This window comes from Amblyraja radiata, chromosome 19, assembly GCF_010909765.2.
Source record: "Amblyraja radiata isolate CabotCenter1 chromosome 19, sAmbRad1.1.pri, whole genome shotgun sequence".
Lineage (NCBI taxonomy): Eukaryota > Metazoa > Chordata > Chondrichthyes > Rajiformes > Rajidae > Amblyraja > Amblyraja radiata.
Genome location: NC_045974.1, coordinates 7,878,375 through 7,905,385, shown reverse-complemented (window position 1 = coordinate 7,905,385; position 27,011 = coordinate 7,878,375). Strand labels below are relative to the sequence as shown.

General features: G+C 45.2%; 1 protein-coding gene across 2 annotated transcripts; it reads left to right on the top strand.

The window, feature by feature from the left end:
- Positions 1 to 389: 389 nt before the first annotated feature.
- On the top strand, positions 390 to 23,925 carry LOC116983778 (gamma-parvin-like). Of its 2 annotated transcripts, none has more exons than XM_033037599.1 (13): positions 390 to 922; positions 2,800 to 2,890; positions 3,392 to 3,456; positions 4,945 to 5,047; positions 7,354 to 7,497; positions 10,305 to 10,420; positions 11,016 to 11,071; positions 12,043 to 12,068; positions 13,289 to 13,350; positions 13,458 to 13,526; positions 14,955 to 15,056; positions 17,530 to 17,602; positions 23,742 to 23,925. In XM_033037599.1, the coding sequence occupies exons 2-13, from the start codon at positions 2,815 to 2,817 to the stop codon at positions 23,813 to 23,815; spliced, it is 966 nt and encodes a 321-aa protein (XP_032893490.1). In that variant the 5' UTR covers positions 390 to 922; positions 2,800 to 2,814; the 3' UTR covers positions 23,816 to 23,925. The 2 variants fall into 2 exon arrangements, with proteins under 2 accessions (XP_032893490.1, XP_032893491.1); XM_033037600.1 differs by having other exon boundaries at positions 2,753 to 2,890.
- The last annotated feature ends 3,086 nt before the right edge of the window (positions 23,926 to 27,011 follow it).

Here is a 27,011-nt window from a genome sequence, read left to right as displayed (position 1 = left end):
CTCCAAAGACGTACAGGTTTGTAGGTTAATTGGCTTCGGCAAAGATTGTAAATTGTCTCTAGTGTGCGTAGGATAGTGCTAGTGCACAGCGATCACTGGTCGGCGTGGAATCGGTGAGCCGAGGGGCCTGTTTCCACGCTGTATCTCTAAACGATACTAAACTACCAAACACAATTGTTTTCCCCACAATTTAAAAAAGAGCAAAAAAAATAGAAACGCTCAGAATCAACTTATCTGCAGACGTCACCACACCGGATGAAACCAACTCCGCTGGCAGCTGATAGATTTGATTAGAAGGGAGTGGGTGTGTCCAATGTAGATGGAAAAACTCTTCAATTTGTAAGTAGCTCCAGCACGGCTAGATTGATGTCATCAAGAATTACCTTCACTGTAATATTGGTCAACATGCGCATTTTTGTGCACTTCAACCTTTAATCTTTCCCTCTGAGACATTTTATGCGATCATAAATGAAACTTTTCAGTTGCTTAATCATTCAGCTACTTCCCCTCTCTTCGCAAGTTCTTTTGCAACAGTAGGTGCCCAGCACCATGAACAACCATGATATCATTTCCGTTACACAGATCTCTGTGTGACTTCCAGTTTAAACCCACAAAGAACAAAGAGGAAATTGCAAAGATATCAAAAAAATAAATAATAGCTTTGCTCATCTTTATTCATCACTTTATACGGTGTGCGACTAGACTTGTGATCATCAGCCTCTTAAAGTTCTCTGCAAGAATTAAAAGGACAAGGTTAAATATTTTATTACCACAAAGTTCATTTCCCCTTTATGTACAGGGACGAGGCGGTTTTCTGTCCTGAATTCAGTGAGGATGGCGGCCAGTTGTTTCTGATGGTGCAGAATTCTAAGGAGCAGCTCCGCTGAAAACGATCAGATCTCCAAATAGCTAGACATCAACGGTAAGTTTTAGCAATACTATGTGTTATGCATGTGTGCTCAATAACGCATGGCGCATTATTTTTATATTAAAAGCTTTTAAGATCGGTCTTAGGTTTGTGCCCTTGTATTAGCATCAACTTTTCTATACACTATCATCAATGGCTTTGGTGGGGTGGAAGTTGTAACCTTCGCGTGGTCCGCCCTGTTTCGACGAATGCAATCAACCCAGTGTGCTCAATCAAATAAGATCAAATAGAACAAGTTGTCCTACAACTTTCGGCTGCGCACGCCATACGCAAGAAGAAATGGCTTTGGTAAGAAATGGCTTTGGTAAGTGTCTTGGGGTGGCGCAGTGGTAGAATTGCTGCCTCACAGCGCCAGAGACCGCAGTTCGATCCCGACCACAGGTGCTGTCCTTGTGGAGTTTTTCACCTTCTCCTTGTGACCGCGCGGGGGTTTTTCTCCGGGTGCTCCGGTTTACTCCCACACTCCAGAGACAGTGTGGATAGCGGCCAACGGGCCTGTTTCTATGCTATATCTCTAAACTAAATGCAGTTTTTGAAGCCCTTTGGTTAAGTACTTTGTGTAGCGAAATCATGCAATGTTCAACAATGTGAACCTGTCCCTCCAACAGGTCTCTGGAGTTTATTTACAGAGGTCCAAAAACCACAAAACTAATGCACCTTACATTTTCTGTATAATACTGGGAACAGTGCAATAAAAGAATTATTAGGAAAAGATGCCTATGTTTATAATGTTTTATAAACTATCATCTCTCCAAGTTTTGTATCTGCCCTTTTACACTGCTCCCCTTTCGATAAAATCACCCTGAATGAATGAATGAATGAATGAATGAATGAATGAATGAATGAATGAATCAACGATACTTTATTGGCACGTGACGAGTCAAGATATGCAAAGAGTGGCCACATAAAGGGTGCCGGCAACGTTACAAAGTATCCCACGCTAGGCCCTCCTTTATCTCAATGCAATATTCCCGCACTAATGTCAAAGCCTATAATTCCTCAATATCCAAAAACCTGTCGATCTCTGCCTTGAATGAACGACTTGCAACCTCCACAAATGTCTTCAGAGAGTGAAGTCCAAAGAATCACCACCGCTTGGATGCGGACATTTCTTCTCACCTCAGTGTTGAATAGCTGACCCAATGTTTTTATAGCTGTGATCCTTGATTTGAGACGCCCCTCACCAAAGCAAAGGCCACGCCAGTGTCCGGCCACCCATCCTTCAATCCAGCATGCCACCTAAGGAGGATCACATGTAAATAAACAAGACTTTATTCATTATGAACCTGAACCTGAATTTTAGCCAGAAACATGGCGACTCTTTGTGTACTGCCCAAGTGAATTCTGCTGTATGATTTTTACCAGATTGTATGCAAGAATTTCATTGTATCTCGGTACATGAGACAATGAAGTACAATTGAATCATCAAGTAAAGATAACTTTTCAAATCTTGCTAGCAATAACACAGAAAATGTAAAAGTAAGTACAAATGGGAGGCATTTCGGTCTGAAGAAGGGTCTCGACCCGAAATGTCACCTATTCCTTTTCTCCGGAGATGCTGCCACTCCTGCTGAGTTACTCCAGCATTTTTGCGTCTATCGTCAGCGTTTTTGTCATGTTGGATATCAACTGAGTCTAACCACTTATGAAAACAAAATGCCGAAATGCTCTCAGCAGGCCAGGCAGCATCTGAGGGGAGGGTGTTGACATCTCACATCAATAATCTTTCATCAGAATTGAGACGTGAATCTGTGTTTGACTTGCGTGCAGAGACTCGCTGTCAGAACAACTGAACCTATTTTCTCTCATCTCCCTTTGATCTAGAAAACCTTCTCTGGTCCAAAGCTTCATTGATATACTTGTGCCTGCAGGTGAAGCCCAGTAATATGGATTCTGCGCTTCCGAACCTTGTTGCTGACTTTGAAGAATTTAAAGATTCTACCAAAATTGAAATTCCTCTCGGTTAGTACTGCTTTTGCAATATTTTTCCCCCCGTTACAATAAAGTTACCCCTCAGATTCCTACTAAATCTTTTCCCCTTCACCTCAAGCCTAATTCTCCCAATTCCCCTACTCTGTGCAAGATAGTCTGTGCATCTACCCGATCTATTCCTCTCATGATTTTGTACACATTTACCTTTATATTGGACGTTTTTTATATTTTATTTCAAAGGACGTTCTTGGAGGAAGGAGATGAGGAGAAATTTATTTAGCCAGTGGGTGGTGAATCTGTGGAATTCTTTGCCACAGAAGGCTGTGGAGGCCAAGTCAGCGGATATTTTTATGGCAGGGATAGATAGATAGATTCTTGATTAGTACGGGTGTCAGAGGTTATGGGGAGAAGGCAGGAGAATGGGGTTAGGAGGAAGAGATAGATCAGCTACGATTGAATGGTGGAGTCGACTTGATGGGCCGAATGGCCTTATTCTACTCCTATCACATATTTTTCTTTTGATTTTTACAGGTGAAAGAAGAAAGGTTATACAGCCATCCTCGCTGAAGAGCCAACAGTTGGAAGAATTAATGACGGTGGAAACTTTTACTTGCGTCTCCGTTGTCTAATGGTTGCAACTGCTGAAAATCACATTCCCGCCTCCCTTTTGATTTGTCCCAGATAGTTTGACACTTAATTAAAGGATGCTGTTTCTCTTTTGAAATGTCAGCAATCCATCTAATCCTGGTTGGCACAGTGACGCCGTAGTAGAGTTGCTGCCTCACAGCGGCAGAAACCCGGGTTCGATCCTGACCACGGGTGCTGTCTGTACGGAGTTTGTACCTTCTCCCCGTGACCTGCGTGGGTTTTCTCCGGGATCTCCAGTTTCCTCCCACATTCCAGAGACGTACAGGTTTGTAGGTTGATTGGCCTCGGTAAAAATTGTAAATATTCCCTAGTGTGTAATTGCATGCTGGTGTGACAGGGATCGCTGGTCGGCGCTGACTCGATGGGCCGAAGGGCCTGATTCTGCACTATATCTCTAAACTATACCAAACTAGAGCATGACAGTGATACCCAATGCAATCTTCTATAAAAAGTTTTAAAGTTGTAGAGGCACCAAACGTCGTGAATAAACGGTTTCTTTATTCAGGCATTATAGGTTAGTTATACACACGTTTAGTCCTCTAACACAAAAATGTTGATGCTGCGAGGCTGTTGCCTGGTAGTCATACCAATAAAAAGCAACAGAACACACAAAATACATTTTAACATAAACATCCACCACAGTGACTCCTCCACATTCCTCACTGCTAGTTGAATATCGTGCGGCTTTTCGCGCTTCCAGACGTCAGTCACTTACCCGAGACTGCGAGCTCCTTGATTGCTGCTATAATCATCCTCCGACCATGCACAAACCATAGCTTACACCCCTTTTGCCTGGCCAACAGGCCTTTGCCCAATGTGCCCACACCTCCTAACTTGAGCCGCCAATTTATCTTCACCCTTGTCTAAAATCTTAAGCTCTTATAAGCTGTGTTTCCATTAAATACTTGAGATGCAACGAATTGCAGCCATTCCAGCTCCATGTTGAGTAGGAAGAAGAAGATACAGGATAAAATGATCACAACCTTATAGGCGGGTTAGCTTGATGACGTCTAGTGGAGATAATTAATGGACGATCAAGAACAAGAGGGCAAAGGTTTAAGGTGAGGGAGGTCAAGGTTTAATGCAAACCTGAGGGGTAACCTTTTTTGCACAAAGGGTGGTGGATGTAGGGAACGAGCTGCCGGAGGAGGCAATTGAGGCAGGGACTATCACAACATTTAAGAAACATTGAGACAGGTACAAGGATAGGACAGGTTTAGAGGGATATGGGCCAAACACAGGCAGGTGGGACTAATGTAGATGGGACATGTTGGTCAGTGTGGGTAAGTTGGGCTGAAAGACCTGAATCCATGCTGTGTGACTATAACTAACTATGTGGAGATGTGATTTTTAGTTTGTTGGGAATAGATACTGTATCATTTAATTAAAAGATGCAATAGATTTGATCATGTGCCAATTGTCAATGTTTTCCTCAGTTTCTCATTGATTGGATCAATGCCACACTGAAGCAAGACCACATTGTTGTTCAGTCGCTGGAGGAAGACCTGTACGATGGACTAGTGCTGCACCATCTGTTAGGTAAACACCAATAGCCTGTATTTGAAGTTATGATGTACTGTGTTCTTCTATTCTCTGCAAGAGTTGTGTGGATTGCTGGCTTAAACAAGGCTGGATTATATCAGAGTGAGGCCCAGTGCAAATTGGACTGAGTGAGGCCCAGCTCAATCTGACCTTTCTGTCCTGGGCCTCCTCCATTGCCAGAGTGAGGCCCAGCACAAATTGGAGGAACTGCACCTCGTATTTCACCTGGGTAGCTTGCACCCCAGCGGTATGAACATTGACTTCTCTAACTTTCGATAGCCCTTGCTTTCTCTCTCCATCTTTAAATGATCTCAAATTGTGTGTGTGTGTGTGTGTGTGTGTGTGTGTGTGTGTGTGTGTGTGTGTGTGTGTGTCTGTCTGTCTGTCTGTCTGTCTGTCTGTCTGTCTGTCTGTCTGTCTGTCTGTCTGTCTGTCTGTGTCTGTGTCTGTGTCTGTGTCTGTGTCTGTGTCTGTGTCTGTGTCTGTGTCTGTGTCTGTGTCTGTGTCTGTGTCTGTGTCTGTGTCGTCCATAGGATTTTTTTATCTTGAGAAGGCCCAAAGGTTCAATGCCATCTTTCTGAAAATCAGAGGAATTTCGAGGCTATTTGTATACTTTGTGCCCCATTCAGCCATTATATTCTCATTCACCTCAGTCTCTGTTTACCCTACATTGAAATCTGGAGCTATAAACATTTGTACAGAACAAGTAATGCTGGCTTGATAGAAGAAAACAAGCATTGATTTGAAGAAAGCAGAGCAATTAAGTCTTGTAGCTTTAGAAAAACATCCACCCACACTGAAACTGCTGAATCATACAAGGTGTTTTACACGGTGTAAATCACTGTCCTTCTGGAATAATATATCTTCTAACTTGTCATTTGAGGTTATTAGTGCGCTAAGTAGAAGAATTCAAAGTTTGAGATGAACGGGGAATGCTGGAGACTCTATGAAGGTGAGTTGGAGAGGAGAGGGAATTGGTCAATGTTTAGTGTCATCAGAATGGGAATCTAGAGAACACAGGCACATAGTAAGTAGGGCAAAGGGTGGAGAGAACAGAGGGAATGGCTGCGACAGAAGTTAAATTGTCAAGGTTATCGATTGCTTAAATCCCCCCCCCCTCCCCCAGCTTTTAGAGTAAGAGAGAAAAGTACAGTCATATCAGTGCAGAAAGAGGGAATAAAGGGTTCCTTCGCTCCATAGATGCTGCTGCACCCGCTGAGTTTCCCCAGCAATTTTGTGTACCTTCGATATTCCAGCATCTGCAGTTCCATTTTGAACAATAAAGGGTGAGGTTAGCTGACATTATTAAATAAAGTATGAAGTCCGGAAGCTGACAATGTGCTGGCTGGAAGCAATGCTGTTCCTTGGGCTGATAGTGGAGCAATGTAGAAGGTCAAGGACGGAGAGGTCAGAGTGGGATTGGGCCGGAGAGACTAGAAGCTCACGGCCACCTGTGTGGATTGAGGCGAAGGCGCTCCGCAGAGTGGCCACCCCGTCTCAAATCGTTCCATGCAGTGTCGAGCACACCACAACGTCAGCGCTCATTGCATTACACCAGAGATGTAACACTGTTTCACCTGTAAGCACTGCATCGGTGCCTGGATAATGAGAAGAGGGAAGGGTTTTTCTTACGTGATAGTTTCCCTTTTACCACAGGGTTTCCTGCCTTCATTTGTGTTTTGTAATCCCAGCGTCGGGCGCAGCGGTAGAGTTGCTGCCATACGGCCCCAGAGACCCGGGTTCAATCCTGACTACGGGTGCTGTCTGTACGGGGTTCGTACGTTCTCCCTGTGGCCGCGTGGGTTTTCCCCGGTTGCTCCGGATTCCTCCCACACTCCAAAGACCTGCAGGTTTGTAGGTTAATTGGCTTCTGTAAATTGCCTCTAGTGTGTAGGGTAGAACGAGCGTATGGGTGATTGCTGGTCGGCAGGGACTCGGTGGGTAGAAGGGCCGCCTGTTTCCACCCTGCATTTCAAAACTAAACCTGCAATTTTTCTATTGTTCCAGTAAATATGTAAGATTTTGTTTTGGGCAAAAATTTACTTTAAATCTTGACCCCAAATAAACTCAGAATGAAAATTTGGTGGTACACAAAAAAGCGGGTGCAGCAGCATCTATGGAGCGAAGGAAATAGGCGACGTTTCGGGCCGAAACCCTGAAGGAAATAGGCAACGTTTCGGGCCGAAACCCGGAAGGAAATAGGCGACGTTTCAGGCCGAAACCCTTCTTCAGATTCAGATCAAATTTGGATTATGTGGTCCCTTTTGGCTGTTTTACTAAAGTCTTGTTTCTCTCCCCTTTAGTGCATTTGGGTGAAGTCAAGCTGGATGTAGAAGAGATTGCTCTATCTGCCAACGCACAGAAAAAGAAGCTGGGTGCTGTGTTGGGTCGAGTGAACCAGCTTCTCCAAGTTACAGAGGACAACAGTCTGAACTGGAACATAGACCGTATGTGCATTGCAGGAAGCTGCTGACCATTAGAACATAGAACATAGAAGAGTACAGCACAGGAACGGGCCGTACTGTCCACAATGTCCGTGCCGAACATGATGCCGAGGCCAACGCTTAATGGCAGTCCCTTGCTTTCCCAGTGAGATTGACGCCACTTCCCAACTTGGACAATATCCGTCAAGCAATCCGACCTTCCTTCCCTCCTACACCTGACGCTGCCTCGGCAAGGCCAGCAGCATAATCAAAGCACCTGTCGCACCCCCTGGTCACTCTCCCCTCTCCCATCAGGCAGGAGGTACAGAAGTGTAAAAACGCACACCTCCGGATTCAGGGACAGTTTCTTCCCAGGTACACAAAAAAGCTGGAGAAACTCAGCGGGTGCAGCAGCATCTATGGAGCGAAGGAAAAAGGCAACGTTTCGGGCCGAAACCCGGAAGGGTTTCGGCCCGAAACGTTGCCTATTTCCTTCCGGGCTTCAGGTCCGAAACGTTGCCTTTTTCCTTTGCTCCATAGATGCTGCTGCACCTGCTGAGTTTCTCCAGCTTTTTTGTATACCTTCGATTTTCCAGCATCTGCAGTTCCTTCTTAAACAGTTTCTTCCCAGCTGTTATCAGGCAACTGAACCATCCTCCCACCAGCTAGGGAGCGGCCCTGACCTCCCACCTACCTCAGTGGAGGTCTTTGAACAATCGTTAATTCGACTTGATTGGACTCTATCTTCCACACTAAGTGTTTATACAGTTTATTTGTACACTGTAAATGGCTTGCTGGTAAATATGTATAGTATTTTCATTGTCTGGATAGCATGCCACAAAAAGCTCTTCAATGTACCTCAGTACTCATGACAATAATAACTAACAAAACAAAATTATCCTTTAGTTGTAGTTCAGTTTAGTTTATTGTCATGTGTATCGAGGAATGGTGAAAAGGTTTTGTTGCGTGCTAACCAGTCAGCGGAAAGACAATAAATGATTGCACTGAAACCATCCGCAGTGAACAGATACATGATAAAGGGAAGGTAGACAAACTTGCCGGAGAAACTCAGCGGGTGCGGCAGCATCTATGGAGCGAAGGAAATAGGCAAAGTTTCGGCCCGAAACGTTGCCTATTTCCTTCGCTCCATAGATGCTGCTGCACCCGCTGAGTTTCTCCAGCACTTTTGTCTACCCTGTGTATTTACCTGATTTATTCCTCTCGTGATTTTTTACACCGCTGTAAGATCACCCCTCGTCCTCCTGCGCTCCAAGAAATAGAGTCCCAGCCTGCTCATCCTCTCCCTGTAGCTCAGACTCTCTAGTCCTGAATACAATGGGTTTGAACGTAACCAGGTGAAATGCAAATGAAAGTTTCGCCGCAGAACCGAGATTTTTCACGATGATAAGCCACACAAAAAGGAAATTCATAAACAGTGACAATGGATAGGATATTAAAATATTACCAAGTCAATCCGACAAAATCTTCGTCTCAAATCTGTATCGCGATCAATAGCTTTTAAATTAGGTAGGAAAACAATAAATTTGAGACCAATATATTTTAAATTGAAGATTGACACAAAATGCTGGAGTAACTCAGTGGGACAGGGCCGAAACCCTTCTTCAGACTGATGCAGGGTGGGGGCGGGAAGAAGAAAGGAAGAGGAGGAACCAAAGGGCTGAGGGAGAGCTGAGAAGGGGAGGAGACAGCCAGGGCTACCGGAAATTGGAGAAGTCAATGTTCAAGCCACCGGGATGCAGACTGCCCAAGCGGAATATGAGGTGCTGCTCCTCCAATTTAGGACGGTTCAGTTGCCTGATAGCAGCCGGGAAGATACTGTGTGGAAAGGAACTGCAGATGCCGGTTTAAACCGAAGATAGACATGAAAAGCTGTAATAACTCAGCGGGACAGGCAGCATCTATGGAGAGAAGGAATGGGTGACGTTTCAGGTCGAAAGGAGCAGGGAGGTTCTACAGGGTCTTGGTGAGACCACACCTGGGGTATTGTGTACAATTTTGGTCCCTAATCTGAGGAAAGATATTCTTGCCATAGAGGGAGTACAGAGAAGGTTCACCAGACTGATTCCTGTGATGTCAGGACTTTCATATGAAGAAAGACTGGATGGACTCGGCTTGTACTCGCTAGAATTTAGAAGATTGAGGGGGGGATCTTATAGAAACTTACAAAATTCTTAAGGGGTTGGACAGGCTAGATGCAGGAAGATTGTTCCCGATGTTGGGGAAGTCCAGAACAAGGGGTCACAGTTTAAGGATAAGGGGGAAATCCTTTAGGACCGAGATGAGAAAAACATTTTTCACACAGAGAGTGGTGAATCTCTGGAATTCTCTGCCACAGAAGGTAGTTGAGGCCAGTTCATTGGCTATATTTAAGAGGGAGTTAGATGTGGCCCTTGTGACTAAAGGGATCAGGGGGTATGGAGAGAAGGCAGGTACAGGATACTGAGTTGGATGATCAGCCATGATCATATTGAATGGCGGTGCAAGCTCAAAGGGCCGAATGGCCTACTCCTGCACCTATTTTCTATATTTCTATGAGATGCTTCTTCAGACGGCTCCTCTGAAGAAGGTACTCGACCCGAAACGTCACCCATTCCTTCTCTCCAGAGATGCTACCTGTCCCGCTGAGTTACTCCAGCATTTTGTGTCTCTCTTGGGAAGGAAATGTCGCCGAATCTGGAAGTGTGCTGTTTTCACACTTCTATGGATAGACGCCATGGGACTTGTTGACACATTCATAGACAATGTTCTCTTGCAATTGAAGGTTGCCGGTTTTCTCTATGGTAACTTTTTTTGTTTTCTTTGACTTTCAGTGATCCACAACAAGGATCTGATAGCCACGTTACACCTCTTGGTTGCCATCACAACGCATTTCAGACCCAATATTCCCCTTCCAGAAAACGTGTGCCTGGAAACCCTAATTCTTGAGGTAACTATTGCAACCAAACAGACAGAGTTAATCGCTTATCCGATGCTCATTCCTTTCCCATGGATGGGAGGCATTTTGAAACATACGTATAAATCCACAAGAAAAAACAGATCATTTTTCGAAGACATGGACATCATTCATTGATTTATTACAAGGATAATATGGTACAACACAATTTTGGATTTAAATCTAATTATGGGTTGGGTGGGGAGGGATGTGAGGTAGGTATATCACCACTTTTTTATTTTTTATTTTTATTTTTGTCCCTTTCTTTTTTTTTTTTTTTTTTTTTCTATTCCTCTCTTCTTTCTTTCTTTCATTTACTCACTCTTTGGCTACACCACTTGGTAGTCTAGGGGTTCGATCTTTGCACATTTCACTTTTTCTCTTTCTTGCTTTTTCTCCTTTCTTTTCTTCCAACTATAGCTAAAAGTTAAAATTGAAGCAGTACATCAACTGTATTGTTTCATATGCCGTTGGTTCTATTTTTGTACATTTGCTTCTAATAAATTTAAAATCAATAAATACATAAATCCACAACAATTCAACTTTGTTTTTCTTCAACTTTTAAGTTTGTTAAATCTTGGTTTCCCAGGTTGACAAAACAGGAATAAAAACATCAAAACACTTGGAATATATCACTGGGAAAAGGTAAAAAAAAAAATGCTCTGTTTGGTATCATACCGCTTCATTAATGTGGGAAGAATCTTATAAATATTTGAAGATAGACACAAAAAGCTGGAGTAACTTAGCGGGACAGGCAGCATCTCCGGAGAGAAGGAATGGGTGAGGTTTCTGGTTGAGACCCTTCTTCAGAATGTGTGGATATTAATATGTGGATGTTCGAAGTGAGAAATGACAAACCCAAGTGTAAAAAAAGGTCATTTGTCTGCAGAGTTAATTCTTCTCTCCACCCGGGCGCCGTCTGACCTACTGAGTGTTTTCACCATTATCTATGGTCATGTCGGTGCTTTTAAATCGACCTACCTGCGCTTTGAGTTTTGAGATTTGAATCATTTCTTCTCTGAGTGTAAACCAATCTATTTGTAACAAGTGAATTTGTGACATTTTGCCATCACAGGTGAAATTGAGTCTGTGTTGGTCTTCAGCTAAAAACAAAGTGCTGGAGGAACTCAGCGGGTCAGGCAGCATCTGTGGAGAGAAATGAACAGATGGCTTTTTGGGTCGGGACCCTTCTTCAGCCTGTCTGTACGGAGTTTGTACGTTCTCCCCGTGACCTGCGTGAGGTTTCTCCGGATGCTCCGGTTTCCTCCCGCACTCCAAATACGTACAGGTCTGTAGGTTAATTGGCATGGTACAAATAGTCAATTGTACCTAGTGTGTGTAGGATAGTGCTAGTGTACGGGGATCCCTGGTTGGCGTGGACTCAGTGGACCGAAGGGACCTGTTTCCAGGCTGTATCTCTAAACTAAATTTAACTAAACTTCCATGGATATTTCAGAGCATGTTTTGTACATGATTCCCGGTGTAGGTACAGGTATCAGGTGTTGTGTATTCTGCGCAAGACTGCTCTGCAGACCGATTGAAAATAATTATGTCTTGTTCATAAACCAGAGATAACTTGAATTGGATTTTAATTTGTAAACTTTGTTTTGGAATAGGAATGAAGAACAAAATGAAGCATCAGGTAAGATATGAACACTTCACTGACTCTGACATTTAGAGGTATACTAGACCAAGTGGGACCTGTTGGGTCCCGTCCCCTCAACGGGCAGTTGAGGGGGGGGGGGGGGCTGCGGCGTCACACACACCCTAACCACCCCCCCCCTCACACACACACACACACTAACCACACACCCCACACACACACTAACCACCCCCCTTGATATTCTATTAATATTATTCATTTGCTCCTTTTACCCCATCCCCCGCCCTATCCACTCACGCATTGCCCCCAACTTGCAGGCACGGCTGGAGAGGGAGGGGGGTAGAGAGAGAGGGCAAAGAGAGAGCAAGGGAGGGGCAGACAGAGAAAGAGAGAAAGGCAGAGAGAGAAAGAGAGAAGGGGAGGGAGAGAGAGAGAGCGGGACAGAGAGAGGTAAGTAGATTTTGGACTCGAGGGGAAAAATGTCAACCGGAGTATGTAAAAATGTTATTGTTACTGCCTTGTTTTTTCGAAGATGTGATAACACACAAACCTCCTCTGGCAGCTTGTCCATACACCCACCACCCTTTGTGCGAAAAGGTTACCCCTCAGATTCCTATTAAATCTTCTCCCCTTCACCTTAAAACTCTATGATGGTAAGAAAACAAATCAATGTACATTGTTGTCGGGATTATTCTTCAATATTCAGTTATAGTATCAGTTAGTTCATATTTTTTAAATGAATTGATTAGTATAGGTGTCATGGACTTGGTGGGCCGAAGGGCCTGTTTCCATGCTGTCTCTCTAAAACTAAACTCAGCTTTGCAAATAAGTAGCTTCGATACTTAAAAAGCAAAATCTGAACGATATGAATAATCTTGCAGTAAGAACTTGTGTTGTGTGCACGTTCGCCCACATCCCAAAGACATGAGGGGTTTGTAGGTTAATTGGTCCTCTGTGAATTGTGCAGGGAGTGGATGCAAAAATGGGATAACACAGAACTAGTGTGAATGGGTTGGCATGGACTCGGTGGGCCGAAGGGCCTGTTTCCACGCTGAATCCCCGCTGAATCTCCGAAACTCTTTCCGCTGACTGGATAGCACGCAACACAAAGCTTTTCACTGTACCTCGATACACGTGACAATAAACTCAATTGAACTTTTAAAGCTAAACTTTGCACATAAGAAGCAATAGGAATTCTTGCAATAAGAACTTATGTGGTGTGGTGTTATTATTCTGAAAGTTACTTTTATAATTTTTAGAAGCGGACACCATTAATGAACTCTTTAAGCTCGGCCCAGACAAAGTAAAGGTGGTGCAGCAGGTAGTATGTTTCCACTTTTGTTATGTTTTCAGATTTGAGAGGGACAGGTGAACTGGCCGAACCAAATTTGGTCCAGAGTTGAACTGCATTTTTGTTTTCCCTTTTAGGCGTTGCTTCACTTTGTCAACAGGCATCTGCTGAAGCTTGGTGTGACCGTGAATGATTTTAGCGCACAGGTCTGTACGTCTCGTTTTTAGTTTCAGGGGTACAGCGTGGAAACAGGCCCGCCGAGGCCGCCCCGACCAGCGATCCCCGCTCATTAAGTCCTAACATTCACATACTCGGGACAATCTGAGGACTAGACTGAGGAATCTGAGGAATAGACTCGACTTGTACTCGCTAGAATTTAGAAGATTGAGGGGGGATCTTATGGAAACTTACAAAATTCTTAAAGGGTTGGACAGGCTAGATGCAGGAAGATTGTTCCCGATGTTGGGGAAGTCCAGAACAAGGGGTCACAGTTTAAGGATAAGGGGGAAATCTTTTAGGACTGAGATGAGAAAAACATTTTTCACACAGAGAGTGGTGAATCTCCGGAACTCTCTGCCACAGAAGGTAGTTGAGGCCAGTTCATTGGCTATTTTTAAGAGGGAGTTAGATGTGGCCCTTGTGGCTAAAGGGATCAGGGGGTATGGAGAGAAGGCAGGTACAGGATACTGAGTTGGATGATCAGCCATGATCATATTGAATGGCGGTGCAGGGTCGAAGGGCCGAATGGCCTATTCCTGCACCTAATTTCTATGTTTCTATGACTGAAGAAGCAGTGTGGTTCTTCCATTGTTTAATTGATGGGGGGCACGGTGGCGCAGCTGGTAGAGCTGCTAACCCTCGCAGCACCAGAGATCCAGGTTCGATCCTGACCTCGGGTGTTGTTTTCTATGAGGAGTTTGCACGTTCTCACTGTGACCACGTGGGTTTCCTCCAGGTGCTCCAGTTTCCTCCCACGTCCCACATCCCATGCAGGTATGTAGGTTAATTGCCCCCGGCGTGTGTAGGGAGTGGATGAGAAAGTAGGATTAGAGAACAAGTGTGAATGATGGTCAGCATGGACTTGGTGGGCCGAAGGGCCTGCTTCCATGTTAAGGGGTTGGACAGGCTAGATGCAAGAAGATTGTTCCCGGTGTTGGGGAAGTCCAGAACAAGGGGTCACAGTTTAAGGATAAGGGAGAAGTCTTTTAGGACTGAGATGAGAAAAGCATTTTTCACACAGAGAGTGGTGAATCTGTGGAACTCTCTGCCACAGAAGGTAGTTGAGGCCAGTTCATTGGCTATATTTAAGAGGGAGTTAGATGTGGCCCTTGTGGCTAAGGGGATCAGGGGGTATGGAGAGAAGGCAGGTACGGGATACTGAGTTGGATGATCAGCCATGATCATATTGAATGGCGGTGCAGGCTCGAAGGGCCGAATGGCCTACTCCTGCACCTATTTTCTATATTTATATGTTGTACCTCCAAACTAAACTGCTTAATATCCTTGAGAGTCTACAGCTTGCTCATCTCTATCCAAGTAGAATTTTGTCACATCTGAATCATTGATTTATTATCTAAAAATAAAGTACTTGATCTGTCCTGATTTCATTATTTCTGCCTTTATTTTTTTGCCAGTTTTCCAATGGAGTGATAATGATTCTATTAATTGGACAGCTGGAAGGATATTTCATTCATCTGAGTGAATATTATTTAAGGCCCTCAGACGAGAAAGAAAAGGTGAGCTGACAAACCCCTCCCTGCCCGTGGTCCTTTGAGACTTTCTGTCGCAATACTTAACGGCCCAGATGGAAGGAACAACTCATCGTTTGTCTGTTTTTGCGCTGGTCTCCCGATGAGAGGGATCCATGTGGAATAATTCACTCGGTCAGTTTTCCCCAGATAGACTCAAAATGCTGGAGTAACTCAGCGGGACAGGCAGCATCTCTGGAGAGAAGGAATGGGTGACGTTTCGGGACGCTGCCTGTCCCGCTGAGTTACTCCAGCATTTTGTGTCTGAATTCAGTTTGAACCAGCATCTGCAGTTCCTTCCCACACACATGGTCAGCTTCCAAACCCAGTCTGGGGGGGGGGGGGGGGTGGGGGAAGGCCATTGTCCTTCTGCTCAACTCTGCAACCAGCCACCTTGTGGTGAGGGATAGAAGTGCAGCTTCCTCAACAGAGGCTAATGCATACACAAGCCATGTTTGATTATAGAGTCAGAGAATCTTACAGCGTGAAAACAGGCCCAACTTGCCCACGCCGACCAACGTGTCCCATCAACACTAGCCCCACCTGCCCACGTTTGGCCCATATCCCTCCAAACCTGTCCTATCCATGTACCTGTCTAAGTGTTTCTTAGTCCCAGCCTCAACTACCTCTGGCAGCCTGCTCCATACACCCACTGATTGTAAGATGGAAACAAACAGGCTCTTTGATCAACCTTTCACAATGTTACCCCACTTTTGCACCCACTCCCTGCAAGCTAGGGGGGAGCTTGCAGCAGCCAATTTACCTACAAACCCGCACGTCCTTGGGATGTGGGAGGAAAGTGAGGGCACCCAGAGTAAACCCACAGGGAGGACAAGCAAACTCCACAAAGACAGCACCCGAGGCCTGGATCGAAACCGGGTCTCAGGCACTGTGAGGCAATAGCTCTACACTATTGGAACCACCCAGAGTGAACATAATCTCATTACCAATTTACTCATTGTAGGTACACAAAATTGCTGGGGAAACTCAGCGGGTGCAGCAGCATGAACTCCCGGTGGCTCAGCACTTCAACTCCCCCTCCCATTCCCAATCCGACCTCTCTGTCCTGGGTCTCCTCCATTGCCAGAGTGAGCAACAGCGGAAATTGGAGGAACAGCACCTCATATTCCGTCTGGGGACCTTGTGTCCGGATGGCATTAACATTGAATTCTCCCAATTTTGCTAGCCCTTGCTGTCTCCTCCCCTTCCTTAACCCTCTAGCTGTCTCCTCCCACCCTCCCATCCGCCCGCCCTCGGGCTCCTCCTCCTCCTCCCCTTTTCCTTCCTTCTCCCCCCCCCCCCCACCCCCCATCAGTCTGAAGAAGGGTTTCGGCCCGAAACGTCGCCTATTTCCTTCGCTCCATAGATGCTGCTGCACCCGCTGAGTTTCCCCAGCAATTTTGTGTACCTTACTCATTGTAGGTGTTTGTTTGAATGTGACTCCTCCACCTTACCTGCATTTCAATGGCATAAAGGTTTCAAAGAAGTCACTGCAAAGATGTACATGTTTGTAGATTGGCTTGGTATCATTGTAAATTGTCCCCAGTGTGTGTAGGATAGCGTTAGTGTGCGGGGATCGCTGGTCGGCGCAGACTCGGTGGGCCGAAGGGCCTGTTTCCGCGCTGTATCGCTAAACTAAACTAAATGTGTAGGAAGGAACTGCAGATGCTGGTTTAAACTGAAGATGGTCATCAAAAAGCAACTCAGCGAGTCAGACATCATCTCTGGAGAGAAGGAACGGATGACGTTTCGGGTCGAGATCCTTCTTCAGGCTGTGAAACTAAACTAAAAGTCAGTGTGAAGTATTTAAGAGGGAACTGCAGATGCTGGAAAATCGAAGGTAGACAAAAATGCTGGAGAAACTCGGCGGGTGCAGCAGCATCTATGGAGCGAAGGAAATAGGCAACGTTTCGGGTCGAAACCCTTCCGGGTTTCAGCCCGAAACGTTGCCTATTTCCTTCCGGGTTTCGGGCTGAAACGTTGCCTATTTCCTTCGCTCCATAGATGCTGCTGCACCCGCAGAGTTTCTCCAGCATTTTTGTGTTCCGTCAGCGTGAAGTATATGTGTTTCTTGGCATCTAGATTCACAATTGCTTACCTCACGAGCCTCTCAAATCCCTGATCTTCAGTTGCTTGGGCTTAATTGAATTCAGGGTGATTAAACTATTCATGAATTCTGCGAAAACTCTCAGTGTAACAGCCAGGATTCAATCCAAATGTTTTAAGCTGAACTCAATTAATTATTCCGGCAACTCCTGAATGAAATCTTGGCAGCTTGCCCTCCCCTGTGTTTAAACAAAAGCAGGAAGAGCCCTGCTTTTGATTGCCACTCTGCTCCTCTCAGCGCGGATGCTGCCTGACCCACTGAGTGTTTCCAGCGTGTCCTGATTTAGTTTCGGACTTCCGGCATCTGCGTGTTTTTACTCGGGGGTTTTTAATTATCTGTTCTCCTTCAACGCAGCTTCACAACGTATCTTTCATGCTGGAGCTTCTTAAAGACAGAGGACTGTTGAATTATCCCATTAATCCCCAAGGTCAGTGGCGATTGAGAAAAGAAGGATGGACGTTTTCACTCTTTTGAGCCTGATCGTGCAATGCTATGTTCAGTATTATTATTACATTGCCAATTATTTTTTAAATTTTTATTTTTTTTAATTTTTATTTATTAAAAGTACAATAAGTTGCAGTAATACACACCACATATATCTTATTACATTTGTTGCACCCCTTCATTTTTTGAGCTTTAAGAAAGATAGAAATAAAGGAAGTGAAGAAAGTGAGAAAGAGTCGTGATAGTGCGAGAGAGTGTTGAAAATAAAAAGCCCCTTAGAGAAAGAGTTAGAGAAGAAAGTTAAGAAATAGACCCTAGAAAAGAAAGAAAAAAAGAGAAACAATCACTCTATTATAATAAAAAAAACACACAAAAAGGGATATACCAACTTCATATTTTTCATCCCCCATTACCAGATCCTGGCACCGTTTATTTTTTAAATTACTGTTGCACCTTATACTTGTAGTAAATCAATAAATGCAGAACACGTCTTTTGGAAGTGGTCTGCTTTGCCTGCAAGGAGGAGTCTCATATCTTCCAGGTGTAGTGTTTCGAACATATTTGAAATCCACATATTTATTGTTGGTATAGGAGCGTTTTTCCAGAATTTGAGTATAAGCCATTTTCCCGTTTATTAGCCCGTAATTAAATAAATTCTTTTGAAACATTGCCAATTATAATGGTTCATAAGTCGTAGGATCATGTGATAGGAGAAGAATTCGGCCATTCGGCCCATCAAGTCTTCTCCGCCATTCAATTAAGGCTGATCTATCTCTCCCTCCTAACCCCATTCTCCTGCCTTCTCCCCGTAACCTCTTGATCCCCATACTAATCAAGAATCTATCTAACTCTGCCTTAAAAAATATCCACTAACGGCATCCACAACCTTCTGTGGCAAAGAATTCCACAGATTCGCCACCCTCTGACTAAAGAAATTCCTCCTCATCTCTTTCCTAAAAGAACATCCTTTAATTCTAAGGCTATGACCTCTAGTCCTAGACTCTCCAACCTCTCCACATCCACTCTATCCAAACCCTTCACTATTCTGTACATTTCAATGAGCCCCCCCCCCTCATTTTTCTAAACTCCAGCGAGTACAGGCCCAGTGCCGTCATACGCTCATCATAGGTTAACCCACTTATAGAAAATAGGTGCCGGAGGAGGCCATTCGGCCCTTCGAGCCAACACCTCCATTCATTGTGATCATGGTTGATCGTCCCCAATCAATAACCCGTGCATGCCTTCTCCCCATATCTATTTATCCCTGGAATCATTCTTGTAAACCTTGATCATTCTTGGTGGTTCCAATGCTTTCTGTATTTTTGCATATCCTGCCCCTTACCACGTGATTATGAAGATTTAACTTCACAGTCATCGATAAGACCATGCGTAGACTAAGCCATCGTTTCGCCGAGCACTTGCGCTAAGTCAGCCAAGGCCGGCTGGATCGCACGGTTGCCATCCACGTTGGACACAAACTGCTGGAGTAACTCAGCGGGACAGGCAGCATCTCTGGACAGAAGGAATGGGTGACGTTTGGGTTGTCAGCTGCCCAAGCAAAATATGAGGTGCTGTTCCTCCAAAAACTGCGAACTCCTCTTCCCATTCCCAAACCGGCCTTGCTGTCCAGGGCCTCCTCCATTGCCAGCTTGAGGATAGACAATAGGTGCAGGAGTAGGCCATTCGGCCCTTCGAGCCACCACCGCCATTCAATGTGATCATGGCTGATCATCCCCAATCCTGCCTTCTCCCCATATCCCCTGACTCTGCTATTTTTATGAGCCCTATCTAGTTCTCTCCTGAAAGCGTCCAGAGAACCTGCCTCCACCGCCCTCTGAGGCAGAGAATTCCACAGACTCACCACCCTCTGTGAGAAAAAGTGTTTCCTCGTCTCCGTTCTAAATGGCTTACTCCTTATTCTTAAACTGTGTTCTGGTCTCCCCCAACATCGGGAACATGTTTCCTGCCTCTAGCATGTCCAAGCCCTTAACAATCTTATATGTTTCAATGAGATACCCTCTCATCCTTCTAAGCGCCAGAGTGTACAAGCCCAGCTGCTCCATTCTCTCAGCATATGACAGTCCCGCCATCCTGGGAATTAACTTTGCAAACCTACGCTGCACTCCCTCAATAGCAAGAATGTCCTTCCTCAAATTAGGGGACCAAAACTGCACACAATACTCCAGGTGTGGTCTCACTAGGGCTTTGTACATCAGCAGAAGGACCTCTTTGCTCCTATACTCGACTCCTCTTGTTGTTGATACATGCAAGCTGGAGGAACAGCACCTCATATTCTGCTGGGGGAGCTTACAACCCAATGTGGCACAGTGGCGCAGCGTTAGAGTTGCTGCCTTACAGCGCCAGAGACCCGAGTTCGATCCTGCCTCTGGCTGTATGGAGTTTGCATGCTTTCCCCATGGGTTTTCCCTGGGTGCTCCAGTTTCCTCCCACACTCCAGGTGCAGGTTTGTAGGTTAATTGGCTTTGGTAAAGATTGTAAATTGTCCCTGGTGTGTTGGAGAGTGTTAATGTGCGGGGATCGCTGGTCGGCGCGGACTCGGTGGGCCAAAGGGCCTGTTTCCGCACTGCATCCATAAACTAAACAACTAAATATGGAATATCGGACGGGGGAAGGTTTATTTTGTAAAATACAGTTCATTTTAATCCTCTTTCAGTGTTTTTTAATGGCCACTGATGGACTGCGATGACAATGTCAGATCTATGCAACCAATTCATTACAAACGTAGAGATTTTGAGTGAACTATTAATCTAACGACCTTGCAATGTCATCTCGGGTTGGCTATGTTGACCAATTCCTGGCCCTGTTTACTGGTTTAGTAATTCCCTCCCCGTAGCTTCAAGATATGCACTCGGTACGTGACACAAATCACCGCAGAATTAATATAAGGGTCTCGACTCGAAACGTCGCCCATTCCTTCTCTCCAGAAATGCTCCCTGTCACACTGAGTTACTCCAGCAATTTGTGTCTACAACATTGACATATTCTGGAGGGATTAGTGACAGCCATGGCAACCTATCCATAGTTCCACTTCAATGAGCACTCTTCAAGGGAGTCAGTCAGATGCAACAACAAAGTACCTCAAGGTTAAAGTCACCCAGATGATAACTCGGGTGAGCGTGTGACCGAAATTGAAATTTACCGAATAGTGAAAGGCCTGGAGAAGATGCCATGCCAAGGCTTGGATAGAGTGGATGTGGAGAGGATGTTTCCACTAGTGGGAGAGTCTAGGACCAGAGGTTCACAGCCTCAGAATTAAAGGACTTTCCTTTAGGAAGGAGATGGGGAGGAATTTCTTTAGTCAGAGGGTGGTGAATCTGTGGAATTCATTGCCACAGAAGGCTGTGGAGGCCAAGTTATTGCTCATATTCTATGTCACTCTTCTAGGGAGATGCTAACTGCATTTCATTGTCTCTGTACTGCACACTGCACAATGACAATAAATTTGAATCTGAATCGGAAGTCTATGGATACTTTTAAGGCAGAGATGGATAGATTCTTGATTAGTACGGGTGTCAGAGGTTATGGGGAGAAGGCAGTAGAATGGAGTTAGGAGAGAGAGATAGATCAGCCATGATTGAATGGTGGAGTCGACTTGATGGGCCGAATGGCCTAATCCTGCTCCTATCACATGAACTTATGTGGCCTGTGTGTTAATGATCCAGTATCTCTGATTATATCTTGTCTTGAGCCAGTTTTAGCTTCTTAAAAATTATTGAGCATTTGCTAGCTCCGCGAGCAAACGGATGTGCTGTTCATCATGAAGAGTTCTGTTCAGAGTGACCTTGCAGTTGTCTGCATCATTACACCATCTTGTCTCCTTTGAGGAACATCATCATCGGGACTTTGCAGTTTCCAGGCAGAATCCTCAGTATTCCCTTCATCTCAAAACTGTTTTGTTTATTGTCACGTGTACTGGTGTACAGTGAAAAGCCTTTGTGTTGGGTACAATCCAGTCGGTGGAAAGACTTCACATGATTACAATCAAGCTGTCCACAGTGGGCAGATACAGGATGAAGGGAATAATATTTAGTGGAAGATAGATGCTGCCTCACCCGCTGAAAAGGTAGAGTTTCGGGTCGAGACCCTTCTTCAGTCTGAAGCCTCACCCGCTGACTTTCACCAGCATTTTCCCGTCTACCTTCGATTGTTCCAGCATCTGCAGTTCTTTGTTAAACAACGTGTTGTGTGACATTCTGGCCACCAGGGTATGGGATGGATGTCAGAGGGTGGAGAGGACAGTCACCAGGCTGTGACATGTATAGGAGGACATTAGTTAGATGTACATCAGAGGAATTAAGAGTCATAGAGTCATGCAGTATGGCAACAGGCCCTTCGGCCCAACTTGCCCATTACTCTGACCTTGTGAGTAGATGGCCTGGATCGGAGTGTATTCGCTATAAAGAGGAGGAGGACAAACATGGATAGTTTTCTTTGGAACATTGAAGGATGAGGGAAGACCTGATAGGGCCACAGACTTAGAATAAAGGGGAAGCCATTTAAGACTGAGGTGAGAACAAACTTTTTCACCCAGAGAGTTGTGAATTTGTGGAATTCCCTGCCACAGAGGGCAGTGGAGGCCAAGTCACTGGATGGATTTAAGAGAGAGTTAGATAGAGCTCTAGGGGCTAGTGGAGTCAAGGGATATGGGGAGAAGGCAGGCACGGGTTATTGATTCGAGACGATCAGCCATGATCACAATAAATGGCGGTGCTGGCTCGAAGGGCCGAATGGCCGCCTCCTGCATCTATGTTTCTACGCACACAAAATTAGGAAGGCCTGGATAAGTTAGATAGTAAGAACCTTTTTCCCGTGCAAGGGGTGTCTAAAACAAGAGGGTATACATTTAATAGATTTCTCTAACTTCAAGTAACCCCGGCATTCCCTCTCTCTCCATCCCTCCCCCACCCCAGTCACACCAGCTTCTCGTTTTCACCCATCAACCAGCTAACGATGGCCTGTTTCCTTTCTCATCGTCACTTTTTTTGCATATCTGCATCACCCTCTCTATCTCTCGTTTCCCTCTCCCCTGACTCTCCATCTGAAGAAGTGTCTCGACCCGAAACGTCACCCATTCCTTCTCTCTAGTGATGCTGCCTGTCCCGCTGAGTTACTCCAGCTCTTTGTGTCTACCTTCGGTTTATACCAGCACCTGCATTTCCTTCCTACACACGGGGTATAAATTGAAGGTGGGAGTAAAGTGTTTTTAAACGAAAATGTAGAATAGGTCATTGTTAGCTCGGAGCTTCAAAAAGGCTGCCAGCATCATCAAGGATCCACACCATCCTGGCCACACACTCATCTCCCCGCTGCCTTCAGGTAGAAGGTACAGGAGCATGAAATCTGCAACATCCAGGTTCAGGAATAGCTGCTTCCCCACAGCCATCAGGCTATTAAACTCAACTCGAACAAAAATCTGAACTTTAATAGCCTATTGCACTTTATATGCTTATTTATGTGTGTGTGTGTATATATATATTCAATGGCAGATGGACACACTGATCTGTTCTATATTTATTTATGCCTGCAATATTCTGTTGTGCTGAAGCAAAGCAAGAATGTCATTGTCCTTTGTGTTTAAGAAGGAACTGCAGATGCTGGAAAATCGAAGGTACACAAAAATGCTGGAGAAACTCAGCTGGTGCAGCAGCATCTATGGAGCGAAGGAAATAGGCAACGTTTCGTCCAGAAACGTTGCCTATTTCCTTCACTCCATAGATAATGTCATTGTCCTATCTGGGACACATGACAATAAACTCTCTTGAATCTTGAATCTTGAGAAGGTGACAACAAAGCAGACAGTTAAAATGTCATCGAGGACAGTCAGACTGGTCCGAGAACTGGGAAGGGGCGGAGGGATGGAGATGCGGGGTTACTTGAAGTTAGAGAAGTCAATGTTCATACCGCTGGCGTGGAAGCTGCCCAAGCGAAATATGAGGTGCTCTTCCTCCATTTTGTGTCTTATCTCCAGCATTTTGTGTGTCTCTCAGCCATGTGGGCTGGTTTGTTGAGTGGGGGATTCTCATTGATCTGATAACCGAGGATGGGATTGGTCAGCGTCTGTGTTTGTGCATCTGATCTCTGTTGTCCCTTTTCCCCCACAGACGTGGTTAATGTCGACCTCAAAGCCACCATCCGCATCTTGCATTGCTTGTCTACGAAGTACAAGGACCAATGAAGGAGAGCAGAGGATTGCAGACAGCACCGACGAAAACTGCAGCCAGGTCACCAGACTGAGGCAGAAATTCTCTTGTAACATACTATAAACATCTTTGTGGCTCTGCAGCAAATATTCAAACAAGTGCCTACCTATCTTTGCACAATTTGCTGACATTAACAGCAGCATATCTTTTGCTTTAGTTTAGTTTAGAGATACAGCGCGGAAACTGGCCCTTCGGCCCACTGAGTCCACGCCGACCTTATGGAACAAGCTGCCAGAGGAGGTAGCTGAGGCAGTGTTTAAGAAACTGTTTAAGAAACATGTGGTCCAAATGCAGGCAGGTGGGACGAGCGTAGCTGGGACATGTTGGCCGGTGTGGGCAAGTTGGGCCGAAGAGCCTGTTTCCACGCTGTAAGACTCTATGACACTATGACACTGCTTGCAACTGGTTTGGTGACCACCAAAACCGGGGATAAATGACGATGCGTTTTGAGGGGCACAATCAGTTGTTTTAAGGTGTCTTTCGGCGCAGTTGAAGTTGACCCTGTAATGAGTCAATATTCCAACTGGCAAACCATTGCAACCAAGTACTGCAGTAACTTTTGATGGTTAATAAATTGTCGGTGTTAATATCCTCCCTGGGATGGCATACAACAGCAGCGTGGAAATCCTGTTCTGAGATCTTGTACAGAAATATGTAGCCTTGTGAAGGAGTGCTGAACATCAATGCTTCCTGCATTGTTATCTTGTCTTTGTTGGTATCTAGTGTGCTGATCAACATTCATCACACGAGCTTCACATTGCTGCTTTGTAATTAATCTCTCATCGTGCCTGGCAGATTATTCCCTCTGTGTGAAGTCCAAAAGGAACAAGCAAGCCGGAGATAATAGACAACAGACAATAGGTGCAGGAGTAGGCCATTCGGCCCTTCAAGCCAGCACCGCCATTCAATGTGATCATGGCTGATCATCCCCAATCAGTACCCCGTTCCTGCCTTCTCCCCATATCCCCTGACTCCACTATTTTTAAAAGCCCTATCTAGCTCTCTCTTGACAGCATCCAGAGAACCCGCCTCCACCGCCCTCTGAGGCAGAGATCTGTGTTTAATTGCGCAGGACTAATATTGTTAAATTGGATATGTTTTTTATTTAATTCCCATTTTGTTGCTATGAGGACAAGAGACAAGAAGCTGATTAGCCTCCCAACCTATGTAGGAAGGAACTGCAGATGCTGGTTTAAACCGAAGACAGGTTCGTAGGCTGAAGATGGACTCATAAAGCTGGAGTAACTCAGCAGGTCGGGCAGCACCTCTGGAGAAAAGGAATAGGCGTTAGGTCGAAACGTTGACTATTACTTTTCTCTGGAGATGCTGTCTGACCCACTGAGTTACTCCAGCTTTATGTGTCTATCTTTAGCCTACGAACCTGCACGTCTTTGGAGTGTGGGAGGAAGCCAGAGCTCACGGACAAAACCCACACAGATCACGGGGAGAACGTGCAGACTCCGTACAGACAGCACCCATTGTCAGGATCGAACCCGGGTCTCTGGCGCTGCGAGGCAGCAACTCTACCGGTGCGCCACCGTACTAATTAAATATTTTTCAATGACAATAAAAAATTGCTTCCTTGCTCAACAAAGCCCACATGATGTGAAAAATGTACTCAAAGAATGTCCCACTGAGGAAACCGACTAATCACTAGATCAGAAGGTTAAAATAATCAAGTTAATGATGGCGTTTAAAACAAAACATGCATTTCCGTGACTTGGCGGGTGAGGTGCTGGTGTTTCAGGTCAAACGTGGCATGGTTGCACGAGAAAACTATTTTTAATGAAACAATCTTCAATGCGCCAGCAGTTCTTGGTGATAAATTGTTTCCAGCAGTAGACAGTCAATGAAATGTGTCTGGGAAAACAAGATTCCCCCCAGAGGGGCTTTCATTGAATGCATAATCCGTTCAAAGCCAGGACCTTGCTTGATGAGGCTCAGCGGCCCAGCGGGTAGAGCCGCTACCTCACAGCGCCAGTGATCCGGGTTCGATCCTAACCTCTGCCGCTATCTGCGTGGAGTTTGCACGTTCTCCCTGTGACCGCATGCGGTTCCTCTAAGTGCTCCCACATCCCGAAGACGTGCGGGTTTGTTGTTTAATTGGCCCCTGTATATTGTCCCCAGTGTCTAGGGAGTGGATGAGAAAGTGGGATTACATAGAACTGGTGTGAACTGATTACTGGTCATCAGCAGATGGCACAGATTCGATGGGCCGAAGGGACAGTTTCCCAGCTGTATCTCTAAATTAAACTAAACTAAACTAAAGTGGCTAGATGGTGAAGTAACAGCCCGAGCCTGATAGAAAAGGTACTCAAAAATCTTCATTAATGTATAGTTTAGCATTGGCCCATGTAAGTTTAGTGTAGGAAGGAACTGCAGATGCTGTCTTAAACCGAAGATAGACGCAAAATGCTGGAGTAACTCAGCAGGGCAGGCAGCATCTCTGGAGAGAAGGAATGGGTGACGATTCGGGTGGAGACCCTTGAAAGTTTGCTGAGTGTTTTACAGGTTTCTGGGTCAGGAGACCTCTTTCAAAGAGCTGGTGTGGAAACAATGGGCTAACTGTTTACTTGCACTTACATACTTGTAACATATGAGTTCAAGGTAGATTTGCTGCCTGACAGTTTCAGAGAGCCGACTACAGATGCTTGTCAGTGCGGAGTTTGCACGTTCTCCCCGTGACCTGCGTGGGTTTACTCCGGGTGCTCCGGTTTCCTCCCACACTCCAAAGACGTGCAGGTTTGTAGGTTAATTGGCTTGGTATAAATGGAAATTGGTGTGTGTGTGTGTGTGTGTGTGTGTGTGTGTGTGTGTCTGTGTGTCTGTGTGTCTGTGTGTCTGTGTGTCTGTGTTTTTCAGCGTCTGCAGGTTTTGATTGCTTTCAAGTTGTTGTCGTCTCACATTTTGTCTTCACCGTTTGTCAGGGCCCCAATATATCCCGCAGTCTAAACGTCTGATTTAAGGACAAATCAGAATGCTAGATGTGCAAATACATATTCCAGTTAGACTGTGTAGACGGACGTCAGAGGTGGGAAGCTTGATGAGGTTTCCGCCTTTACTTAACTCTGCAGAGATGAAGCCAATGGAATTGGCCAACAAATAGAGTCAAGAGTGGTTTATCATTGTATGTCCCAGATAGAACAAGGAAATTCTTACGTGCAGCAGCAC

Excerpts from the sequence above, each read along its gene's own strand:
- LOC116983778 (XM_033037599.1), top strand. The coding sequence starts at position 2,815 with ATGGATTCTGCGCTTCCGAACCTTGTTGCTGACTTTGAAGAATTTAAA. Across the intron at positions 12,069-13,288 it reads AGAACAAAATGAAGCATCAG|AAGCGGACACCATTAATGAA; the intron begins GTAAGATATGAA and ends TATAATTTTTAG. Across the intron at positions 13,527-14,954 it reads TGAATGATTTTAGCGCACAG|TTTTCCAATGGAGTGATAAT; the intron begins GTCTGTACGTCT and ends TTTTTTTGCCAG.